The sequence below is a fragment of the Myiozetetes cayanensis genome, unplaced genomic scaffold, assembly GCF_022539395.1.
Source record: "Myiozetetes cayanensis isolate MyiCay16 unplaced genomic scaffold, myiCay2020 scf5-8, whole genome shotgun sequence".
Classification (NCBI taxonomy): Eukaryota; Metazoa; Chordata; class Aves; order Passeriformes; family Tyrannidae; genus Myiozetetes; species Myiozetetes cayanensis.
Genome location: NW_026087742.1, coordinates 17,217,837 through 17,237,148, shown reverse-complemented (window position 1 = coordinate 17,237,148; position 19,312 = coordinate 17,217,837). Strand labels below are relative to the sequence as shown.

Below are 19,312 nucleotides of genomic sequence, written 5' to 3'. Positions count from 1 at the left end.
GAAATGGTGAAAATGATGAATCACAGGCCCCATTTTCCCACAGGCATGATCCTAGTGGCAGCTTGCACCAGGAGCACATGCCAATCCCAGTAAAAGGGGATAACTGAAGAAAAAAGAGACTATCTGCCACTTCATTCAACCACAACTGCTTTAACCTTAGGATCCAGTTCCAAGCAGTAATAAGATAGGCACTAGCAAATTAGTTGTAATCAGTTCCTGTTCCAAAAGCAGGTATGAAGCTGTAATCTACAAAATAGGCGATAAAGGTTGTTGGCAATGTTTTACGATACTTTCTCAAACAAAATAAAAAAACCTGCTTAGTCTCCTGATTGTTCAAAGATGATGAAACAGAGCAGTCCCTGACACTTGAAATTTTAATAGCAGCATATTCCCTTAGCCAAGGTCAATAACCCAGTCCCCAAATCAAATTCCAGCATTTGAATTTCAATGTTTTTCTTGCCCATTACAATCCTCAACATTCTTCTTCAAAGCATTGTCCTAACTGAGATGATCAGGTGAGAAGAGGTAAACAAACCTTGTGCAACGATGACACTGTTTGGAAAGAAGCACCTTTCTTGCGTTTCTTTTCCCCGCCCTGGTCACCTGAGGGGAAAAAAGGAACATAAAACAATCTGTATCTCATTAAGGGGTGCAGGCAGGATGTGGGAAACAGGCAGACCATTTTAATAGTGCTACTCCCTTTGACTGAAAGGCATAGCTCATGACCTGATAGCTCTGATTGAGCACACCACGTGTGATACCTCAGAGATTTGCAGCTCTCTGTCCGTATTTAGGATTTTTGTCAAAGATCGCTGTAAGCTTTCTGGATTGCATTTGCATTTCAGATCTATACCACATTCGTGTCATGCAGAAAGTCCATAAATATGAATAAGGCAGAAAAATAACTTGTAACAAAAGTAATCTGTGGTTCATTGAAAGCCCCATAGGGTGAGATGATGTAGAAAAAGAAAAACTTAAATAATGCTTACAGAAAATGTATACTGTACATTGTACTGTATAGGCATTGATTCTCTCGTGTCTGCCATGCAGCCACTGACCTCGTGCAAGTAAAATTTGTCTAGTACAGAGGGAAATAAATATTTGTAATTTTAGATATAGTAGCTTTGCATCCCCTGAATTATGCTTAAAGCTTGGAAGTCAAAATCCCTCAGATCCTCCCAAGGAATGCTGGATTCTGACAAGCCCTTTACAAAGTTTCACAAGTTTCAAACATGACCCCAAAATGTACAGCAGTTGCTGCAGCTTTCTAAACAGTGGACCATTAGATCATTCCCAGGAGGTCTGGCATTCTGTCACCTGTCAACAATAGTCAACATAAACGGAGAAGTGGAGAGTGCAATGTGCTTGATGCAATTATCCACAGCCTTTCCCCCTTCAGAAAGTGACACTGCTGAGACTGGAAAAGGCTAATCTGGACAGGCTGTTTCTTTCTCCTGACACTTAAGAAAAGCAAGGTGGTATTCTGACAGACAGGAATATCCACAGGCAAATAGGCAGTTAGTAATTTGCAAGGATTTGCTAGTGGCAGGATTTTTGTTATTTATGTTCAGCTCCATCTCATTCCATTATGAAGTCTTCAGCCTGCTTGCTTCCTCAGGAAGTGTCTTATGATTCATGACAACAACATCTACTGAAATGAGGTGAGTAAAAAACAGGCTGTAAGTGATTGCAACTTCAGGACATAAGAGCTACATCTTTGTAATGAATGTCAGGTATTTACTTAAGAACAATTTTCTGGATGTTTACTACTCACCTTGTCATAAATAAAACAGTTCCATGTAAAGGATAGAGGTTAAATACATTCTTGGATGTACATGAGTCTTGTCAAACAAAAAACCAAGAGCAAACAAAAGGGAAGACATATTTGCAAAGTCTTCTACTTTGGCCAATGTGGAATGGTGTTCCTGTACCTTCAGTGTCTACTTGCCACTAATCCTACAAAATATTCCAAAACTCGTTCCTAAACTTGGTATTTCTTATTTATTTCAGTGTGGGTGTCAAGGAGGATTATAGCATGGGAAAGAAGAGCTGTTCTTGTTCAGAGGCATTTTATGTACACAATTTTTTGTGCAACACTTGGCTGCATATCCGAATACTTGCATGCCTAAACTCCCACTGGAGTGTTCACAACACACAGATCTCCTTGCCAAAATTGCTCAGAGATATTACGCATTCAAACTATCCGACTTAATGGCCTCCTTGCTATTACTGGCAAACTCCTACAGATGCTGTGTGCATCTAATTAATCACTGCCTCATCTAACATCGAGGTAATTGCATTTGAGAGAATCGCTTTGTTTCTGAAATTCGCTGCCGAGCACACATCCCAAAAACCAAAGAAAACCCATGTGAGCTGTTCCTGCTTACCACTGTCAGCGCCAACGTAGCTTTCAAACAAGCTTGCCAGGAGTTTGTTGGATGACTTTTGGAAAATACCTACTACGGTTTCATTAAGTGGGTCTTTGTTCTTCTCAAGCCATCCAATGATGTTGTAGGGAACCTGCAGCATTGAAAACAAAACAGAGGTTGCAAATGTTCCTCGCCAGAGCAGCCAGGAGCTCTTTATGGTTTGGCTTGAAGCCAGTGACTCCCTGTGCAGTGCTGTGCTCAGTGCAGTACCAGCTGCCAGTGGTCTTTTCATCACTCCGCTTCCAGTTCTCTGCTTCCTAATGCCCAAACCTCTCTTCCTAATAATGACCATCAGAATCTCATGCACCCTTCCAACCTGTCCGGTCCCTACATTTCCCATGGACTCCATGTGGCTGTAGGGATACCATGTCATCGGTGGCCCAGACACCCTACTAATAAGTGCTGAAGTATAAGGCACACAATTAATTATTTAACTTCAAAATAGCATGCTACGCTGGAATAGTTAGGGTTTTCTGACAGAAACATAATTATTAAAAATCTAAATCCAGGACTTTACCACAGCTCTGTTTAGTGGGAAAATATGTTCCATTATGAGTAGCATAAGGGAATAGAAGTTCTAATTTTCTTTGCTGAATACATTAACAACTACAATAAGGACCAAGATGGGCATTATTTCTTTTAATAAATAAAAAATGAGCTTAATGGCTCAATTATAATTTGAAATTAACAGCGTCAGGTAAACTCCAGCTCTGTTGAGCTGAGGTTTCATATCATCTGTAAAAAGTGTCTTATGCTCTTCTTGAACTCTTCCTGCCTATCAGGTCTGAAAACTAAGCTTTGAAACTGGGCACGTTTTGGCTCAGATACCACAGCACTGAATTATATTGTTGTTCACTTGTTCAGCAGACCTGTTAATTAAACCCTTACAGCAGAGTTAACCACTCTTCCTTTTGCTACTTTGACACAGTGGTCCTAACATGAGTAAAAACTGATATCAGATCTTTCGGGTTTTTTTTTCTTTTTTTAAATCCCCCTAGAGTTAGGCAGAAATTTATCAGTTCATTTGTCCAGGAAACCAAGGTGAAGAGTTAAATGCTGTTGCTGTTGTTTAATCACTAATCTTAATCTGACTATAGGAAAAATGAAAAGAGCAAGCCATATTTTCAGCAAAAGCACTGTTAGACTTCCTCAATTTTTATTATTCTATCTGTGCATTCAAAGGCCAGATGTTCTGGTGGCATCTAACTGTGCTGTGACACTTGTGCAGAGAGAGTAGATCCCTGCTTTTACTCCTCACTGTTCCTTTCTTCCCCTCTTCATCCTTCCCACCCTCTCTTGTTGTGTGCTATGGCCAAACCCCACCTGGAAAGCCTCTAAACAGAGCAGCAGAGGAACTTACTGCACCAGCATAATGAAGGAGTTCAAAGTGAGCTTCGTACTTCCTCTTCTTGTCAGGTCTGGGCTTCTGTAAATTAGGTGACTTGCCAAGATGGTTGTCGTAGAGTTTGGATTTGAACGTCATATCTGTAGCTTTTGGGAACATGCATTCCTCTTCAAGGATAGACAGGATTCCCAATGGCTGTGGATTGAGGAGCATCTTTGTTGGAAAATGTTTAGGCTGCCTGCTTTCAGTAGCTGTGTGCAGCTTGTGAGTTTTATCTGATGGAATTTTAAGCCTGCAAATTTTTTTCTCATCCTGAGGAGGAAACCCTTCACTATTCAGTATGTCAGCTGTGCCTTAGGAGGCCTTATGATGGCTTGCAGAAAGGTTTTGGTCTACCTTTCAGGGCAATTGGGCCAACTGGCATTTTATCATTCTTGTTTCAGGAAAAGATGAACTAACTTCCTAGCAGTGGACAGATTTTTTATGAGGGACCACAATCATGCACAGATATCCTGGCCCTGGAGAAGAAAGTAATTAAGTAGAACACTTAATAATCAGCCTTTCTACTCCAGCTCTTCCAAACATCCTGATAGTGCAAAATGCAAAATTTCATGTTTCCTTTCAGATCAGCAGGAATAGATGCTGTGCCATAAAAAACATGGCAGAGAGACACAAAGGGAGATACAGTTAGGGACAGCTGTCCCCACCAGGACCACATTACACTCACAAAGGAGGGAAAAGGAAAGGCATATCCGATGCTGGGGAAGTGGTGAGAGGTTTCTACCCTTTCCAGGGCAGAAAGAGCACAAAGCATTTTGTACATCAGCATGTAATGTGAGAATCAGGAGCCTCACAGGGAGAGGTACAGGGCATGAGACTGAAGCACGGCATTTGCCCTGAGAAGCTGACAGGTTTGATGTTAAGTATATGTGGAACAAGCTAAAAGGAAGAACAGCAGGGACAGAGAAAGACAAAAGTGCAAATCAGAGAAGGTTACACAGCTGTACAAATTACCAATTACAGCTTGTGGTTACTGTTTGCTCTGGAAGGCAGGCTTACAGAGGCAAAACCAAGCAGCCACAAATACTGATTTTCCTTTAATTCTGTACTGTGTGTAGCAAGGCAAGAAACTTGTCCTGCTGTTTATCCTACTCTGTTCACTGGGCTGTGAGGACATATCAAAGGGAGCATCATGAATAAAACCAGTTCAATAAGTACTCCTTAGCACTGCACATACCTTCTCAATTAGATCAATGCAGGCCTGCAGGTCCATGCCAAAATCAATGAATACCCACTCAATGCCTTCCTTCTTATACTCTTCTTGCTCCAGGACAAACATGTGATGATTGAAAAACTGCTGCAGTTTCTCATTAGTGTAATTGATGCACAATTGCTCAAAGCTGTTAAACTGCAGAAAGAGATGAAAAAGAGAAGCATTTGCATTGCAGTTAACTGTGGTAAGAGCTTGGTGGAACAGCAAGAAGGAAACTGTTTACATCTAAAACCTTCTAAACAGTAGCTGATTGAGAAACCACTGAGCATAAGACCAAAGGCAAAGGAGGAGGCAGTTCAATAGCAGGCAGCCAGCAGCCCACATTTGTTCAGGTCTCTCAGGATGCACATGCCTTTCCTTCAGCAGCGTGACACACCAGTCTGGTAAAGCAGAGCCAACGAGTTTTTTGCTCTGCACGTAGGGAGAGCAACATGTGGCAGCAACAGCATTAAGCACTTATCTTCAGGAATGGATTCCGAGAAACAGGAGTTGTGACACTCCTTTCTCACATACAGTCCTGTGCAACAGTGATAGAACAGAACAACCCAGATTGGAAGGAAACCCTGAGCTATGGTCTGGTGAAAACCTCCAGTGAAGGGGGCTCTACCAAGCCCTGGGGAGATGGTTTCAGTGCATGATTGTTCCCAGTGTAAAATCTTTCTTACAGTGAGATGAAGATATATCTTATATTGAGATACAAAGAGGAAGGAATATCATACCCTATAAAAGATGCTTTCTCTAAAAAAGAAAGAATGGGAACAATATATTCACCTAAAAACAGCCCAAAGCATGTGAGATGTTGTCCCCAGGAACTGTTGGCGAGTCCAGCTGTGCTAAATGCTGAGTGTTTTTTACATTTGTTCATGGAAAAAAAAAGCATTTAAAATCCTATACACTATTTGCTTTATGGCTTTCTCAGCACTTTGCCTCCTGTTCATTTAGAAATAGGAATACCCACCCAAGAGCTATCGTTTGACATCTTTCATGTCCTTCCACCAAGTCCTCACACGTTACTACTCACATCAAAGATTTCAAACCCAGCAATATCCAGGACTCCAATGAAGAACTGTCTTGGCAGCTTAGTGTCCAAGGTCTTGTTGATACGGACCACCAGCCATTTGAACATTCGATCATACACTGCCTTAGATAAGGCACCAACAGCATACAAAACCTAAAATACACGTTTCAAAATACCACTGTGTGAGACAAAATCCACTGTGGAAGACAAGGATTTCAGTGCAGTAGCCTGTTTCAATGTCTGCTTACAGTTTAAATGAAATTTCACAATGGTTCTTATAATCACCAGGGCATACTTAATACAACACACAACTTCTCCTATTATCTGCTGAATTTTTTTTCAAGTTATTGCTATTTATATGTGTGTATACTAACATGTATATAAAGTGCTCCTAAAGCACCTCTTCAGAATCAGCTGGACAGCAAGTTGCAAATGTTTTAATACCTTACATACTTCTGGAATTAGGTATCAGAAAGCTCACACACCGGATGCCAGCCATGATGTCCAGAGCAACTGCCAGAATGGGGGGTGAGGTCTGTGCTCAAGTTGCTCATTGCCATTTACTTCTAATTTTTGAGGGATGTAATAGCATGAGCAATAGGAAAAGTCTGCCTACAGTCTCTTCTTTAGGCTATGTACAACTACACCATTAGGACAGACCTCTCTGCAGCAGTTTTGTAGTTTCTCAGCTAGTATCACAGCCTGTCTTCAAAAAACAACTTTCACTGTAACCAAAATGCTGCAGTATCTTCTATAGCTGCAGCAGTGCTAACCCACGGACTTTTTTTCCCCCCTAAATTAAGAGATACCTTTAAGTGAATATTGCCTTTAGCTGATTGAGGTCACACAGAGTTTAAAATTACATTAGTAATGAATGAGTGATGAGTGAATAAATAATCCATGGTTCAACTCTTCCAGGTAACTATTCCCATCCAGAATTAGATATAAATACCCATGTGGTTTTACTGCACCTGGTTTCCTAGAGTGGCTGCTACTTACACATCAGAAAAACAATCCTATCAAAAGCAGTGCTGGCCACTATTCCTTTATCAGTCTCTTTACCAGTTTCCCTCACTTTCACTGTCTATTCCACCAAGTTTGGGGATATAAAATGAGAACAGGTACTAGAGGCTCATGTTAGTATTTCTAGCAGTTTTCTGTTTCTGTAAGATCTAATAGATGAATTCTCAAGGCTTGCAGGACAGGTTTCCAAATATCCTGAGAGCTTCTCCTTACCTGTTCAACACTCTGACCTTTGGTCACATACTCGTTGCCAACTTTCACTCTAGGGTGCAACAAACCCTTAATCAGATCTGAGGAGTTGATTCCCATCAGGTAGGCAGCTTTGTCAGCACCTGGTCAAGAGAAACAAGGTTTCAACAGGCTTTAAACTTAAAAAAAAGTACCTCCACTTCCAAAGAGAAATTAGATAAAGACCTTGGCCTTTTAATGATTTGTGTTAGGTGTGCCTGTACTCTCCCTTGTGGTAGAGAAGGTCATCTAACTATACCCCCATTGCTGCAAGAATCACACTTAAGAAACTCTTCAGATTTAGGGAAAAGAATGTATCTACACCCTGAGGTGCAAGAGAAAGTAAAGAAAACCGACCTCCACACGTGAAAGAGAAAACTAAGGCAGCAACATTTTACAGCCATCCTGCTATTCTGACTGTGTGTGTTCACCCTCTGCTGAGTAAGGTTACCCACCCCTCACCAAGCCTGCTAGAAATAAAGCACAGCACTCTTGGTTGAGCAGGAGCTACAGTGTGCAAGAACAACGCAAACAGGCTGCTGCTTCCTCAGCACACTGCCTGATACATGCTAGAGTGCTGAAGGTGAGGAGTAATTTTGGGTGTTATTCTTACTTTCAGTGCCATCAGCCTCTGCCTGCTCTTCTCTGGGTCTTTGTTTGAATTTCATATTCCCAAAGTGCATGATGGCACCTGTGAGCTTGTAGGAACCAGACTTCTCATCGGGCACAAATCCCAAGATGTCCATGGCTTGCTGTGAAAAGGAAACACAGGTATTTTTTTCACTTCCCTACTCAAAAGCAATGGTGTGTTCGCAGTCTCACAATCTACCTTTGCTGGCAGATGTTACTATCTTGTCAAAGTGTCTTATCACCCAAAGCAGCCCCTGGAACACCCTGAAGACCCAGCAGTGGCTGGGGAACAGGGGAAGAGTTCCCCTTATCCAGCATTTTATAAATCAAAATTATAAGAAGGTTGTGCCCATGGGCATTGCATGGAGTTAGGCCAGATTCAAAAGCATAATAGTCTACCAGGCCTCATGTTCTCATAATCTGAATAAAATTAACACCCATTTCTGTTTTCTCTTTAGTAGTTCCAGTGACAGAAGTTAGGCTCCTCTCAGCGATTTTCCTCCCCACATGCACCCGATCTACAGAACCCAGAGTCAAATCCATGCAGGCTTACATCTGTTGCCAACAATTCTTCTCCATCATCCAAGTTGTCCACTGTAACTACTCCTTGGGAGCAAAAGTGGTAATCGTATGGGTTGGTAGATATCAGTAGCATATCTGTAAAAGAACCGCCAAGGTCAAAACTGCCATCCATTCAGGTTAACCTCAAAGATGGAGATCAAAAAATCAACAGTAACATACATTTTGCTCTGCACAACTGGGCTGTTTTGTTGGGGTTTTTTACTTAACAGCTGCAGGGCAGCAACCAACTCTACTGTTCTAGTCTGAAGATGAAGACTTAGAGAAAGCATGAATAAAAAGAATATGGGAATACTGCATACACATCTATTAAACATGTATTGCAGTATATTGAGTTCATAATTTCCTGTATAGCCCTACTTTCTGCCTTGTGTGCCTGCAGGGGTAAAAATACCATCTAAGTAGAGAGAAGTATGATCCAAGACAAGAAGGATGTGCATAGTTTCCCCTTTTTTATAACAGACTCACAAAATAGTGCCTTCCATCACTCTTTGCAGTAGAGACTTTCATTTTGATAAATAAAAGTCTGAATATGGCTTGCTCTCTCTTTTCTCTTTCCTTTGCCTTCACATCAAAACCCCAAAATGCAGAGTTATTTTCTAGAAAGCTATCTGGCTCCAAAACTACAGGCAGAGATCTGCTTCCTTAAATCATCAGAAAGTTTCTCCCACGTTCAGCAGAACAATGTTTGGTCTAGATTTCAATCTTTTGTATACATGCACACATTCTTACATGTCCAGATATGCATGTATGCACGTAAATATGTCTATCAATATATGTTTATATAAAATCTTATTGTCTACAAGCCTATCTTACTTTGCTATGTAGTCACTATGTTATATATTCATTTATCTCCATTTATACCTGTCTATACTTGTTGATATTTATACTTATCCATATTTAGATATGTATATGTTTATATACAAGCACATACATTTCTTGTCTACAAAACAGAAGTCCTTATTGGTTTCAGCCTCTTCAAGAGCCTGCAGACTTGCTCTTGCTGGCCAGAAAGGTGTGTGCTGTTGTGGAGTATACAGATAGCTTATGAGAAAAAGCATATTTTCCCAGCACAGGGATTCTCACAGGAATCTCAGTGCAAAGCTTCCTTGAAATCTTTCCTGTAATATAATTGTCACTAATTAGGCCAAGTAAAGCTAAGAATGTTAGGGACTTGACCATGCACTGTCAGGATAATAAGACTTCAAAAGAGATCATGATTGCTATGGTGTAGTGGGAGTTTAGAGGAGCAGTAACGTGACTCCACAATGTATTTCATAGAATGTGTTCCTTCAGAGCACAAATTGAAGTCAGCAAACCACATGTAACGAGGGAAGGTTTTATTCAAAGCATTAGGAGATAGCAGCAGAGACCTCAGCTGCTCTCTGCCCTTCTGCAGTGGGTCTGTGGGACCCCATTTAGGCAGGGGAATCTTGAAAGGGGTAATCACCACATAATCAGCAGCAGGCAGCTTTGAGTATTTTCTCCTGCTACACAACATGCTGGGATGCCAGTTTTGCCACTTGGGGCAGAAAGAGGAAACTACCTTTTCTTCTTGGACCTATAAGCAGATCTTCTCATATGTGAAAATCTGGATAATTAAAGTTTTATCACCACAAATGCTTTTGGAGGCATAGCATTTTCCAGATGTTTTGAGAACTTGGATTACAGAAACCCAGTGTGACACTTTTTGCCTTTATAACGCTATGTTTTAAAAGTCTTAGACTTTAGAAAAATGGTCTCTGTTGCTGCCATTGGAACAGCATCTCTAAAAGATTGCATTTGACAGTGGAAGTTCAGTTTCATCAAGTAGAAGCGTAGCGGCCTTTCTGCACATGACTTTGCCCCCAGCCTCTCCTTATGCACTGTCCATTCAGTTGAAAGTTGGTTCTTAAAGGCCTCGGACCCCCATGATGCTTACCTAGTAGCTCTGGTTTCTTTCCTGACAGGATTTGGTAGAAGATGTGATAGTCTCTTTCCCCGGGTTGTTGGAAAATCACTCGGGATTTCTCCAATAAATCTAGTTGCACAAAGGAAAATTCAGTGAGAAAGGCTCTTGGAGCTTTCAGATGAGCAATTGTGTTTTTAAAAAGGAGAGAGTGTTCTGCTTACAGATCTCAATATCAGCAGATGACAGCTTGCCTGTAGTTCCAAAATGGATTCGGATAAATTTACCCTAATTCACAAGAAGAATATTCTAATTAGTGCATATAGTATACACAAAGGGAAACAAAGGATGCTGCTTGATGGCAATCATTTGGCCCAAAGAATCAGTTTATGCCAACTCCTTGGATTTGCACAGGCGGATTTTCAATGAGAAGTATCCAACAATGATACTGTTCTTCTCCAAGTCTAAATCTGCACATACAGCTACATAATCTGCTTGTGGAGAAAGGATAACAGTATACTTATCTGCCAGGCTAAGATACAGGAAAGCACACTGCTTCTAGTTCCATGATGCAGGTTTTACTGTAATGCAGGACTCAGAGCAATAAGCCTGGACTTAAGGGACACAAGCTTCTTTTTTGGCTTCTCCTCATTTGCAGTCCTAACTTACACGCAGCTACTTATGTCAGAAGAGTGTTGTGATTTTACACAGCTTTGCCCATTAAATTTGCATAGTCATCCATCCCAATTCATAAAAATTTAGTAGTTTTCATTTAGTTTCTCATATTCAAACACAGAAACTTTTTACAATAATTAATTTCTGTTCCAGCTGACAAGCTTCTTATACAATTGTGTAGCTTAATATCTGTTCCAGCTGACAAGCTCCTTATACAATTGTGTAGCTTTCCACAGATGCTTACAACTTCTAACCCTCTCCACACCTTCCAATTTAATTTTTAACTAGGTTTATTAGGGAAGCATGGGCTCCAAACTCAGGCTGTCGTCCTCATGCCATTCTTTTTGGACTTCTGAGCCAATGTCAACCAAATGTGTCAGAGGCAGAGCTCCTAAACAATTGCTCTCCTGAGAGGCCCAAGGTCATACCAGCAGGGAGGGACAAGCAGGGGCAGCTCACTGAGCCAAAAAGGTAGATGTTATGGATCAAAGGTAGGAGTACTGCTGCATGTGTGGGTGTGCAGAGAGGGAGGATGTCAAAGGGAGCAGCAACTGTGTTTTATTTCTGATATTTAGTGACAAAGTAGTGTTATTATAGGAAGTGTGAGTAACTTAGGAAAACATGGTAAAAAAATAAGGCGATGTAGCAGAGGCAGTCCTAGGAAAGATCTGCCATTGCTGTTCAGAGGGCTTCCTAAAACTGGGCTTTGCTTGTCTGCTGTTAATTTTAAACAATTTAAACATTTTAAACAATTATTCAGAGTGGATCTTTCTTTGTTCCTTTTTATTTTTTAATCCTTTCAGTAGGTTTGGTTTTAGGTGTTGGGTTTTGTTGTTGTTGTTGGTTTTGTTTGTTTGTTTGTTTTGTTTGGGGTTTTTGTTGTTGTTGTTTGTTTTTGTTAGATTCTACTTAGTTATTCTAAGTGTGGAAATCCAATCCTTTCATTGAGTAAAATGAGAAGCCATTTATGAAGGGCTTATGACAGAGATATTATTAACTGGCCATTGTTGAATTAGACATCACTACATTATGTTACAGACTTACAAAACGCGAGGAATTGTCGTTTCTCAGGGTTTTGGCATTTCCAAAAGCTTCTAGGGCCGGGTTTGCTTGAATGATTTGATCCTCCAAGGTTCCCTGGGAATCAAGATAGAAATACTGTTGAGAAACCTACAGGCCACAGACTCAGCTGTCAACTGTAACTCAGCCATGCATTCACTTACAGAGTGGAGCCTCTACACCAAAGTGATTTATTTAGCTTCACCCCAGGGGTGGCACAGTGTGAATGGCATAACAGCAAGGTCGTCAGGCAATTATGAGCGCTTTAAAAGCCTCAAACATTCTGCTGCTCCCTACTGTTTTGCTTCGTAGCTTTCACATCTTGTGCCATCTGCATGCGAGAGAAGTCACTGTATCTTCCCGTGTACTGTGGAGCATGTGGGGACATGGGCGTCAGTGTGTGTAGGAGAGGGGCTATTGAAGACAGTGACAAGTGCTAGAATGCCTCAGATTTGAAGGCACTCAGAGCTTGTAGTATTTGGGATTTTTGGGGATGAGAAAAGCTTTAACTGTCACTTGCACAGACTTCAGTTTGCTGAAGAGAATGACTTTATCTGCCTGGGCTCTGGGGATGCCTCACTGGGGGAACCACACAAAGTGAAATGCTGAGGTTTGTGACACATCTGACAGAGCCCAGCACCGTTTTGGCATGGAAAAGGTAAAATAGCAAAGCTGATGACTTACCCCGGTTTTGGTAGATGGCTGCAGACAAAATAGGAACATAATGGAGAGAGGAAAAAAGAGAGAATGTAAATATTGACATGAAGAACAATACAAAAGATAAAGATTATCAAAGTTAGCTGTCTAGTGGACACCAACAAACAAGCAGTACTTTTTGAAGCCTTCAAAAAGCATGTGTGGCTGTTACTTTATATTAACCATACAACACTGATACCTTGGAGTTTTGATGTTTTGATTTTTTAATTTTTGTAGATCTTAGAAGTAGTTATGTAGTAAATGTAGATTTTAGAATAGCAGCATATTATCCCTTTACCCTTAACACACCAGCTCAAACCCCTGTTACCCATTCCCATATCAATTCCCTAAATTCCACAGCCTGTTTAGTCTCTTTTTCAAGGTAGAATTGTAGAAGAACACCCTAACCCTATGGAAGAAGATAGAGCCATAGACCCAACAACCTTCAGGCCTAGAATTCTGGAAGGCCTCCAAGGACATTACGTGCTCTGAGGAAGATGAAGAAGAGGGGGTCCCAAAACGCCCCCAGACTCAATTTCCAAGAGGCGTGGCGGGGGCAGAACCTGGGTGGTGGCTGGACAGGGATTGGGTGAAAATCATTATAAAAACTGTGAACATCTGTATTTTGGGAGCCCACGTTGGGGTATTCCAGAAAGCCTGGGGGCTCATTTAAGCCTTTGTATCCTTATCTTATCTCCTACCTAATTTGGCTTGGAGTCCTTTTTTTTTCCCCACAGCCATTTAGGCAACAACACAGCGGTGCAAATAACAGATGGAAGATATTCCATGTAGTTTATCAGCCCAGACTGCATTTTACTTTCATTATCATCACCCTTTTTTCCCCCAAAAAATCCAACATTTTAAGTGCAGCATGATCGCATTGCCTAAAATTTGCCATCTGGCAGCAGTCTCCCTTCCCTGTCCAGTTAGTTGGTGTTTTGGTTCATTGGTTCCTTCATCTCCAGAGCGAAACCACCATGAGCACCAACCATGTTTGCATGCAGAGAGCTGGCTCTGAACCACTCGGTCATTTGTTAAGAAAGCCTTGCAGGTCTCAGATGAATGTGGATTAGATTTTGATGGCGTGAGTTATGTGTATAGACTCAAAGTCTGGCTGAAATTTTGGTCTTACAAATACAGCTCATAGGAATCAGTTAATTCACCATGCAAGAGCACTGAGCCTTCAAGTGCAATGAAGCTCATAGCAACACAAGATAAAAAGCAGCATGAATACAGTATTCACTGTAACGTTAGAGAGCACTTTTAAAAAACCAGCACTTATCCAAACAGAGATATAGAAAAGCTGATTGAAAAAAAAAATCTTTTGTCAAAACATTACATTTTTTTGGAGAATAAAGAAAAGCTTTCAACAAAACAGACATTTTGTTGAGAAGTTATAATTCTAGTCTTTTTGAAGACTATTTTCCTTGTGGGAAAAAAAAATTCCCAATCTTTACAGTCTCCTCATCTTCTGACCAGCTTTAACACAATCAGAAGCAAATTTAGCACACACAAAACCTGAAACTCCTGGAGAAAAGAGCAGCAACAACAAGAAACTGTCCAGAACTGGGAGTGTGTTTTCTGCTCCATTCGGAATGTGGCAAGTTCAGCTGTGCATTGCCTCTGTACCTTCAGAACAGCATGCTGTCAGTACTGCAACTTGAGAGGTTAGTTGTACACAACAAGCGAACCTTGGGAGCCTGAAATAAGACAGCCACTGGCAGACTTACGTTCTTTTTACCAGTTTCACCCAGGGCTGCCACTGTGGCAAAGTACTGGATGACACGTTTCGTGTTGACAGTCTTGCCAGCGCCGGATTCTCCGCTAGAGGAAGGAGGAAGACAACACAGGCCTTGCTCAAACAGCTGTAACTCATCCTTTCAACCCCTTTCCAGCCACCTCCTCCCCTCAAGGCTATTCTCAGAGTCACTGACTCTGATGTCTGCAGCCTGTTGTTTGGCCATTGCCATGGAAATCACATCAAACTGACTGAATGAAGAGGTGAATTCCTGTGACAGCGGTGACTCACTCTTCAAGTGACTGGGTTCAGAAGTCCAGACCAAACCTGACATTTCTTTAAGCCTGTGAAGTTTTATTGCAAACTTCTAGACTGAGTATCTGAGGTAGACCTATATACAGCTAATGAGTTAGAAGGAGTACAGCACAGCTGCAATAATTTGCCAGCATTACCCAGGAACACACATGAATTGTGTAGAGACACTCTCAAGTGTCCATAATTCTTGCTTGCCAGTAAATGACACACCTCTTCTTCTCTAGCTTGGTCATTTCCCTCTCTTCCGGTGCATCTACACAAAATTCTTAAATATAATTTGCAGCAAAAGAAACCACACTGAAAAGAAGGAGTCCTCTGCGTTCTGAAGAGGGCAGCTGCACCAGGGCTAACCCTGGAAGAAGCTTCTCTAACTGCCTACCCAGTTGTCATGCCTACTTGGAATGAACACCAGATGGGGATCAGAAATGGGCCAAACTCCACCAAACCCTTAGTTTCTCACAGAGCTCAAGTTAACCATCAGATGGCCAAATTGCCAGTTACTCGGCTTGAATCAAGTTCCAGGTGATTTAGCTGAGATTTCGGGAGTCAACTTGTATTTCATTTCAGGTTTCTTTTTCTTCAGAGTTTCTCACAGCAACAGAGTCTCAAACCAGTCAAAAACGAAACACTTACGTGATCAGCATAGACTGATTCTCCCGATCTGTGGAGGGGGAAAAAAAGGAGACAAACTTAACAGGGTGTGCAAATTGCTTATTATAATTGCAAATGAGTACTAACTACTCCAGAATCAGTCCTTCAAGGACAGGAGAGAATCACATGAAGCAGAGATGGAAAGATAAAAACTAGTATCACCTCGAATGACCTCTTGCAGTTAAAGCCCTGCCCTGAATCCTTCTCTTGTGTTTTTTTTCAAATCGGTATTAAAAACCTGTGAGTCATACACATTCCCCTGTGTCTGGGAAACCATAATAAAAAAAGTAATTTCCTGTTACCAAAACATTTCTTCTCTTACTCCTGGGTGTGTCTTTGCTCACATCTGACCCTTCTGCTCCTTCAATACCAGACCAACAAAGTAATTTTGCTGTTTTTTCACAGGCCATTCCTTAAAATGCTGGAATGAAGCAAGCTATTGTCCAGACGTAACGGCCTGATCAGAAACAAGCCTTTATTAGAACAATTTGCAACCTTAATATATTATTAATCAAGTTCAGCAAATACTAAATCATGGCAGTTTAGCAAGTCACTGCATCTGAATTCCTCTTTCTTTTTTTTAACATCCCAGTCATCATGGCAGGCTACCTATTGGATAGTCTTATCTGATAAAAGAGCATTTCTTTGCAGCCACACACACATCCCCTCTGCCCAGAACTTTCTGTCCCCTCACAGCCGAGGCACTTTACGTTTTATTAAAACCAGGTAACAGCAGAATGTGTTCCACTCAAGCCTCTTTGGGATTTGTCCTGGGCACCTCACAGGACCTGGTGTGAACACGCTGCTGCTGCCCCCTGCTGATAAACTCTTATTTTTCCCAGTAACTTGAGGGTCAGGATGAGAAAATTCCATAGGGAAATCCGGAGTTCAGTGCCACAGAGTTGGCACCCAGAGACACAGCAGGTGGTGTGACAATGAACGGTGGCAAGTTCATGCAAGTGAGGTGCCCACAGCACCCTCGTTAGCTGGCCTTGGAATGCATACATTCCAAGGGGGACAATGCATCTTATCAGTGTTAGAATACAGAGCCTAAACTGACAGTAAGTGTATTTTTGGTGTTGGGAAAACACAGACATTTGGGACATGGGCCTATTTCTGTTACAAACTGATGAATTCACCCAGATCAGACAACTAAATTTGTGCACTTTACAGATAATCCATGTATGGAGCTTACTGTTACCAGCAGTACCACAGGAACAAGCAGGGGTATTTTTTTTTTTTAAATAGATAATATATATATATGTGTATATATATAGAGAGAGAAAGAGATACAAATCCATAACAAAAATCAGCAGACTGCCAAGCCCTGTTGCTTGTAGAGTATTTTCACATTTGTTACACGCTGCAAAAGCTCTCACAAACTTCCATCCAGTACAACCCCATTGTCTAATTAAAGCAAAACCCAGTGTGAAAGCAAACCGTGCCACTTACTCCGCAGCATGTCGTGGTACGCGTTATCAGCGATGGAGAAGATGTGGGGAGGAGCCTCTGAGCGCCTCTTCCCTTTGTATGCAGCAACAACCTCTGGCTTGTAGACAGGCAACCACTTGTAGGGATTTATAGTCACGCAGAATAAACCGGAATAGGTCTGGAGAGGAACACAAAACAAGAGTAGAAAAACAAACTCTTTCAGTGAATAAAGGAAAAAGTCGTGGTTAACCAAGCAGGACCTGGTGTTGCCAGCTTCTGATTTGGGTTTGGATTTCAGCCTTTGATTTGAATTTCTGAAGATGGTGGTCTGCTAATTGACTTCCTAATGGCAATTGATACCAAAACTACAGATATAGAAGCTTTCAAAAGGGGAAAAGTGTTTTTGGGATGTCAACCAGAAACAGAAACCATCCCTTCAGTAAAACAAAGGAGCAGCAAATAGATCTACGTCTGATTTTCTGCCTTGCTAACCCACATGAGTTGTTTCCTCTTGAAAACAGGCATTGGGATGGAAAGTTACAGTTATCCCATTTGAACTCCATTCTTGGGAGGATAAACAACCTCCCATTATTAATTTCATGTGAGCACCTTGGGACAATTTTTGGTGGACGTTCAAAGAGAAAACAACCTCATAGGGTTATACTCCAAAGATGTGGAGCTTTTTCAGCTTTTGGAGAAACACAGTTGGTAAAAATATATCTTTGTAGTTGTTCTTTGGACTATCTACAGTCCAAGTTCACTGGGGCCTGGATGTTCTGAGGAGAAATGAGCTTTCAGTTGTAACCTCAGGGAACTGGTGTCAGCAGGTACTTAGTCCAGCTTGAGGCAAAAATCTTCAAAGAAACCCAGTTATTATGTGGGCACAATCACTATGTGCACACAGTTTAATTAGCTCAGTCAAATTCTAAAAGTTTCAGGTGAAATCTAGGTCTCTTCCCCTAAAAATAGCATTAAGCCTTGGCATGAATCCTCAGTCATGTTTCCTACATAATAATGGCCAGTCTTCGCGAGCGAAGATCCGGGGAAGGTCTTTACACCTTCCAGCCTGCGCATTGGATTTTTTAGGTGAGACACAGTGTGCGCGGAACTGAGCCCACCCTTTAATCCTAAGGTTCATCTGCCGGGGCCAAGCGAGCTTGGACGGTGGCAGCGAGGTCCTTAGGACGTAGGTGGGTTGCCTTTAAGGGCTAACGAGCTCCACCTGCCCGGGAGTGGCCCTGACCGGGAATCGAACCCGGGTCTCCGCGGTGATAGCGCGGCGCCTTTACCACTAGACCACCAGGGGCTCCTATAAACCCCAACCAGAAAACCAGAAAACGGATTAAGGCAAAATGCAGATTTACCTTTCTACCTATACTGATCTGGAAACAAAGCTGTGCTTTAGGCCGTACACGTCTGTAAAGGGATTATTAGAGAAATGCAGTAACTGTTTGATAATCAGAATTTAAATGGGAAAAAGTTGGATTTGCTCTTCTGATGAACACCAAAAATCAGAGCAGAGACTGGCTGGAAAATCAATAGATTCCTCTGAGTGATTTCAAACACAATTGAATGCAGCAAACTGAGAGTAAAATTTTGGGCCTGTAAAATTAGATGCTACTGAAGCTTGTTCTGGTGCTGACAGAAATTATGTTAATCATGTCATAGGAAAGATACAGAACAAAGGGAAAGATCAGAATGAAACAAGACAGATGTTAGCACTGAAAATGAAGGGCATATAACTACTAAATTAAGATAGAAAGGCTCATACTTTAAAGAAGCTGTGTTTGTAAAGAACTCTGAGCTTGAGGCAGTTTCTTAACAAAGAAATCCCTATGGCTTGTGTTGACATAGATTAGTTTGAGAAGATAAAAAATAAACTGGGTCTCCCCAATGCCTTGATAGAAGAAAATACGTCCCACACCACACATCTCCTAGGCAAGCAAGCAAAACCGAGGAGCTATGCACTATCTTAGTAATTTGGTTTTGTCTGTCTTTATTCAGACACATGTCAGCTCTGAGTAACTTCTTCCTTGAAGAGATGAGCAAGACCCTCGGTTTTGTGACTTATCAAAGTTGCAAGACGAATATGAAGAACACAACACGTCCAAACACGTAGTCTGGACTTGAAGTGCAGGTGGCTAAATATACCCTGTGTTGGCCCTTACATAGATCATCCAGTTGCTGTAGCGCTTTCTCAGATTGTACAGCACAGACGCCTCGTTCAGATGGGTCAGCATAGACATGTCCTCGATCATGTCGAATTTGGGAGGGTTCATTGTCTGTATGTCGTCTTCTTTTATAGTCATGGTCTGCAAAGACAAATAAGTACAG

The 19,312-nt window shown here is 41.5% G+C and overlaps 1 protein-coding gene across 3 annotated transcripts in view; it reads right to left on the bottom strand.

The window, feature by feature from the left end:
• MYH15 (myosin heavy chain 15) overlaps nt 1–19,312 on the bottom strand; it is a 45,676-nt gene that overhangs the window by 24,602 nt on the left and 1,762 nt on the right. The window contains exons 3-19 of one of the 3 annotated variants that reach the window (XM_050332390.1): nt 19,147–19,290; nt 17,000–17,156; nt 15,530–15,557; nt 14,562–14,667; nt 12,832–12,849; nt 12,133–12,225; nt 10,638–10,701; nt 10,447–10,545; nt 8,500–8,603; nt 7,930–8,068; nt 7,302–7,420; nt 6,069–6,218; nt 5,012–5,182; nt 3,790–3,969; nt 2,388–2,520; nt 1,988–1,996; nt 536–603 (exon numbers count right to left, since the gene is read on the bottom strand). In XM_050332390.1, coding sequence (XP_050188347.1) covers nt 536–603; nt 1,988–1,996; nt 2,388–2,520; nt 3,790–3,969; nt 5,012–5,182; nt 6,069–6,218; nt 7,302–7,420; nt 7,930–8,068; nt 8,500–8,603; nt 10,447–10,545; nt 10,638–10,701; nt 12,133–12,225; nt 12,832–12,849; nt 14,562–14,667; nt 15,530–15,557; nt 17,000–17,156; nt 19,147–19,290 — 1,782 coding nt within the window. The remainder of the gene's footprint in view (nt 1–535; nt 604–1,987; nt 1,997–2,387; nt 2,521–3,789; nt 3,970–5,011; nt 5,183–6,068; nt 6,219–7,301; nt 7,421–7,929; nt 8,069–8,499; nt 8,604–10,446; nt 10,546–10,637; nt 10,702–12,132; nt 12,226–12,831; nt 12,850–14,561; nt 14,668–15,529; nt 15,558–16,999; nt 17,157–19,146; nt 19,291–19,312) is intronic. The other 2 variants (XM_050332389.1, XM_050332391.1) reach the window with 2 other exon arrangements.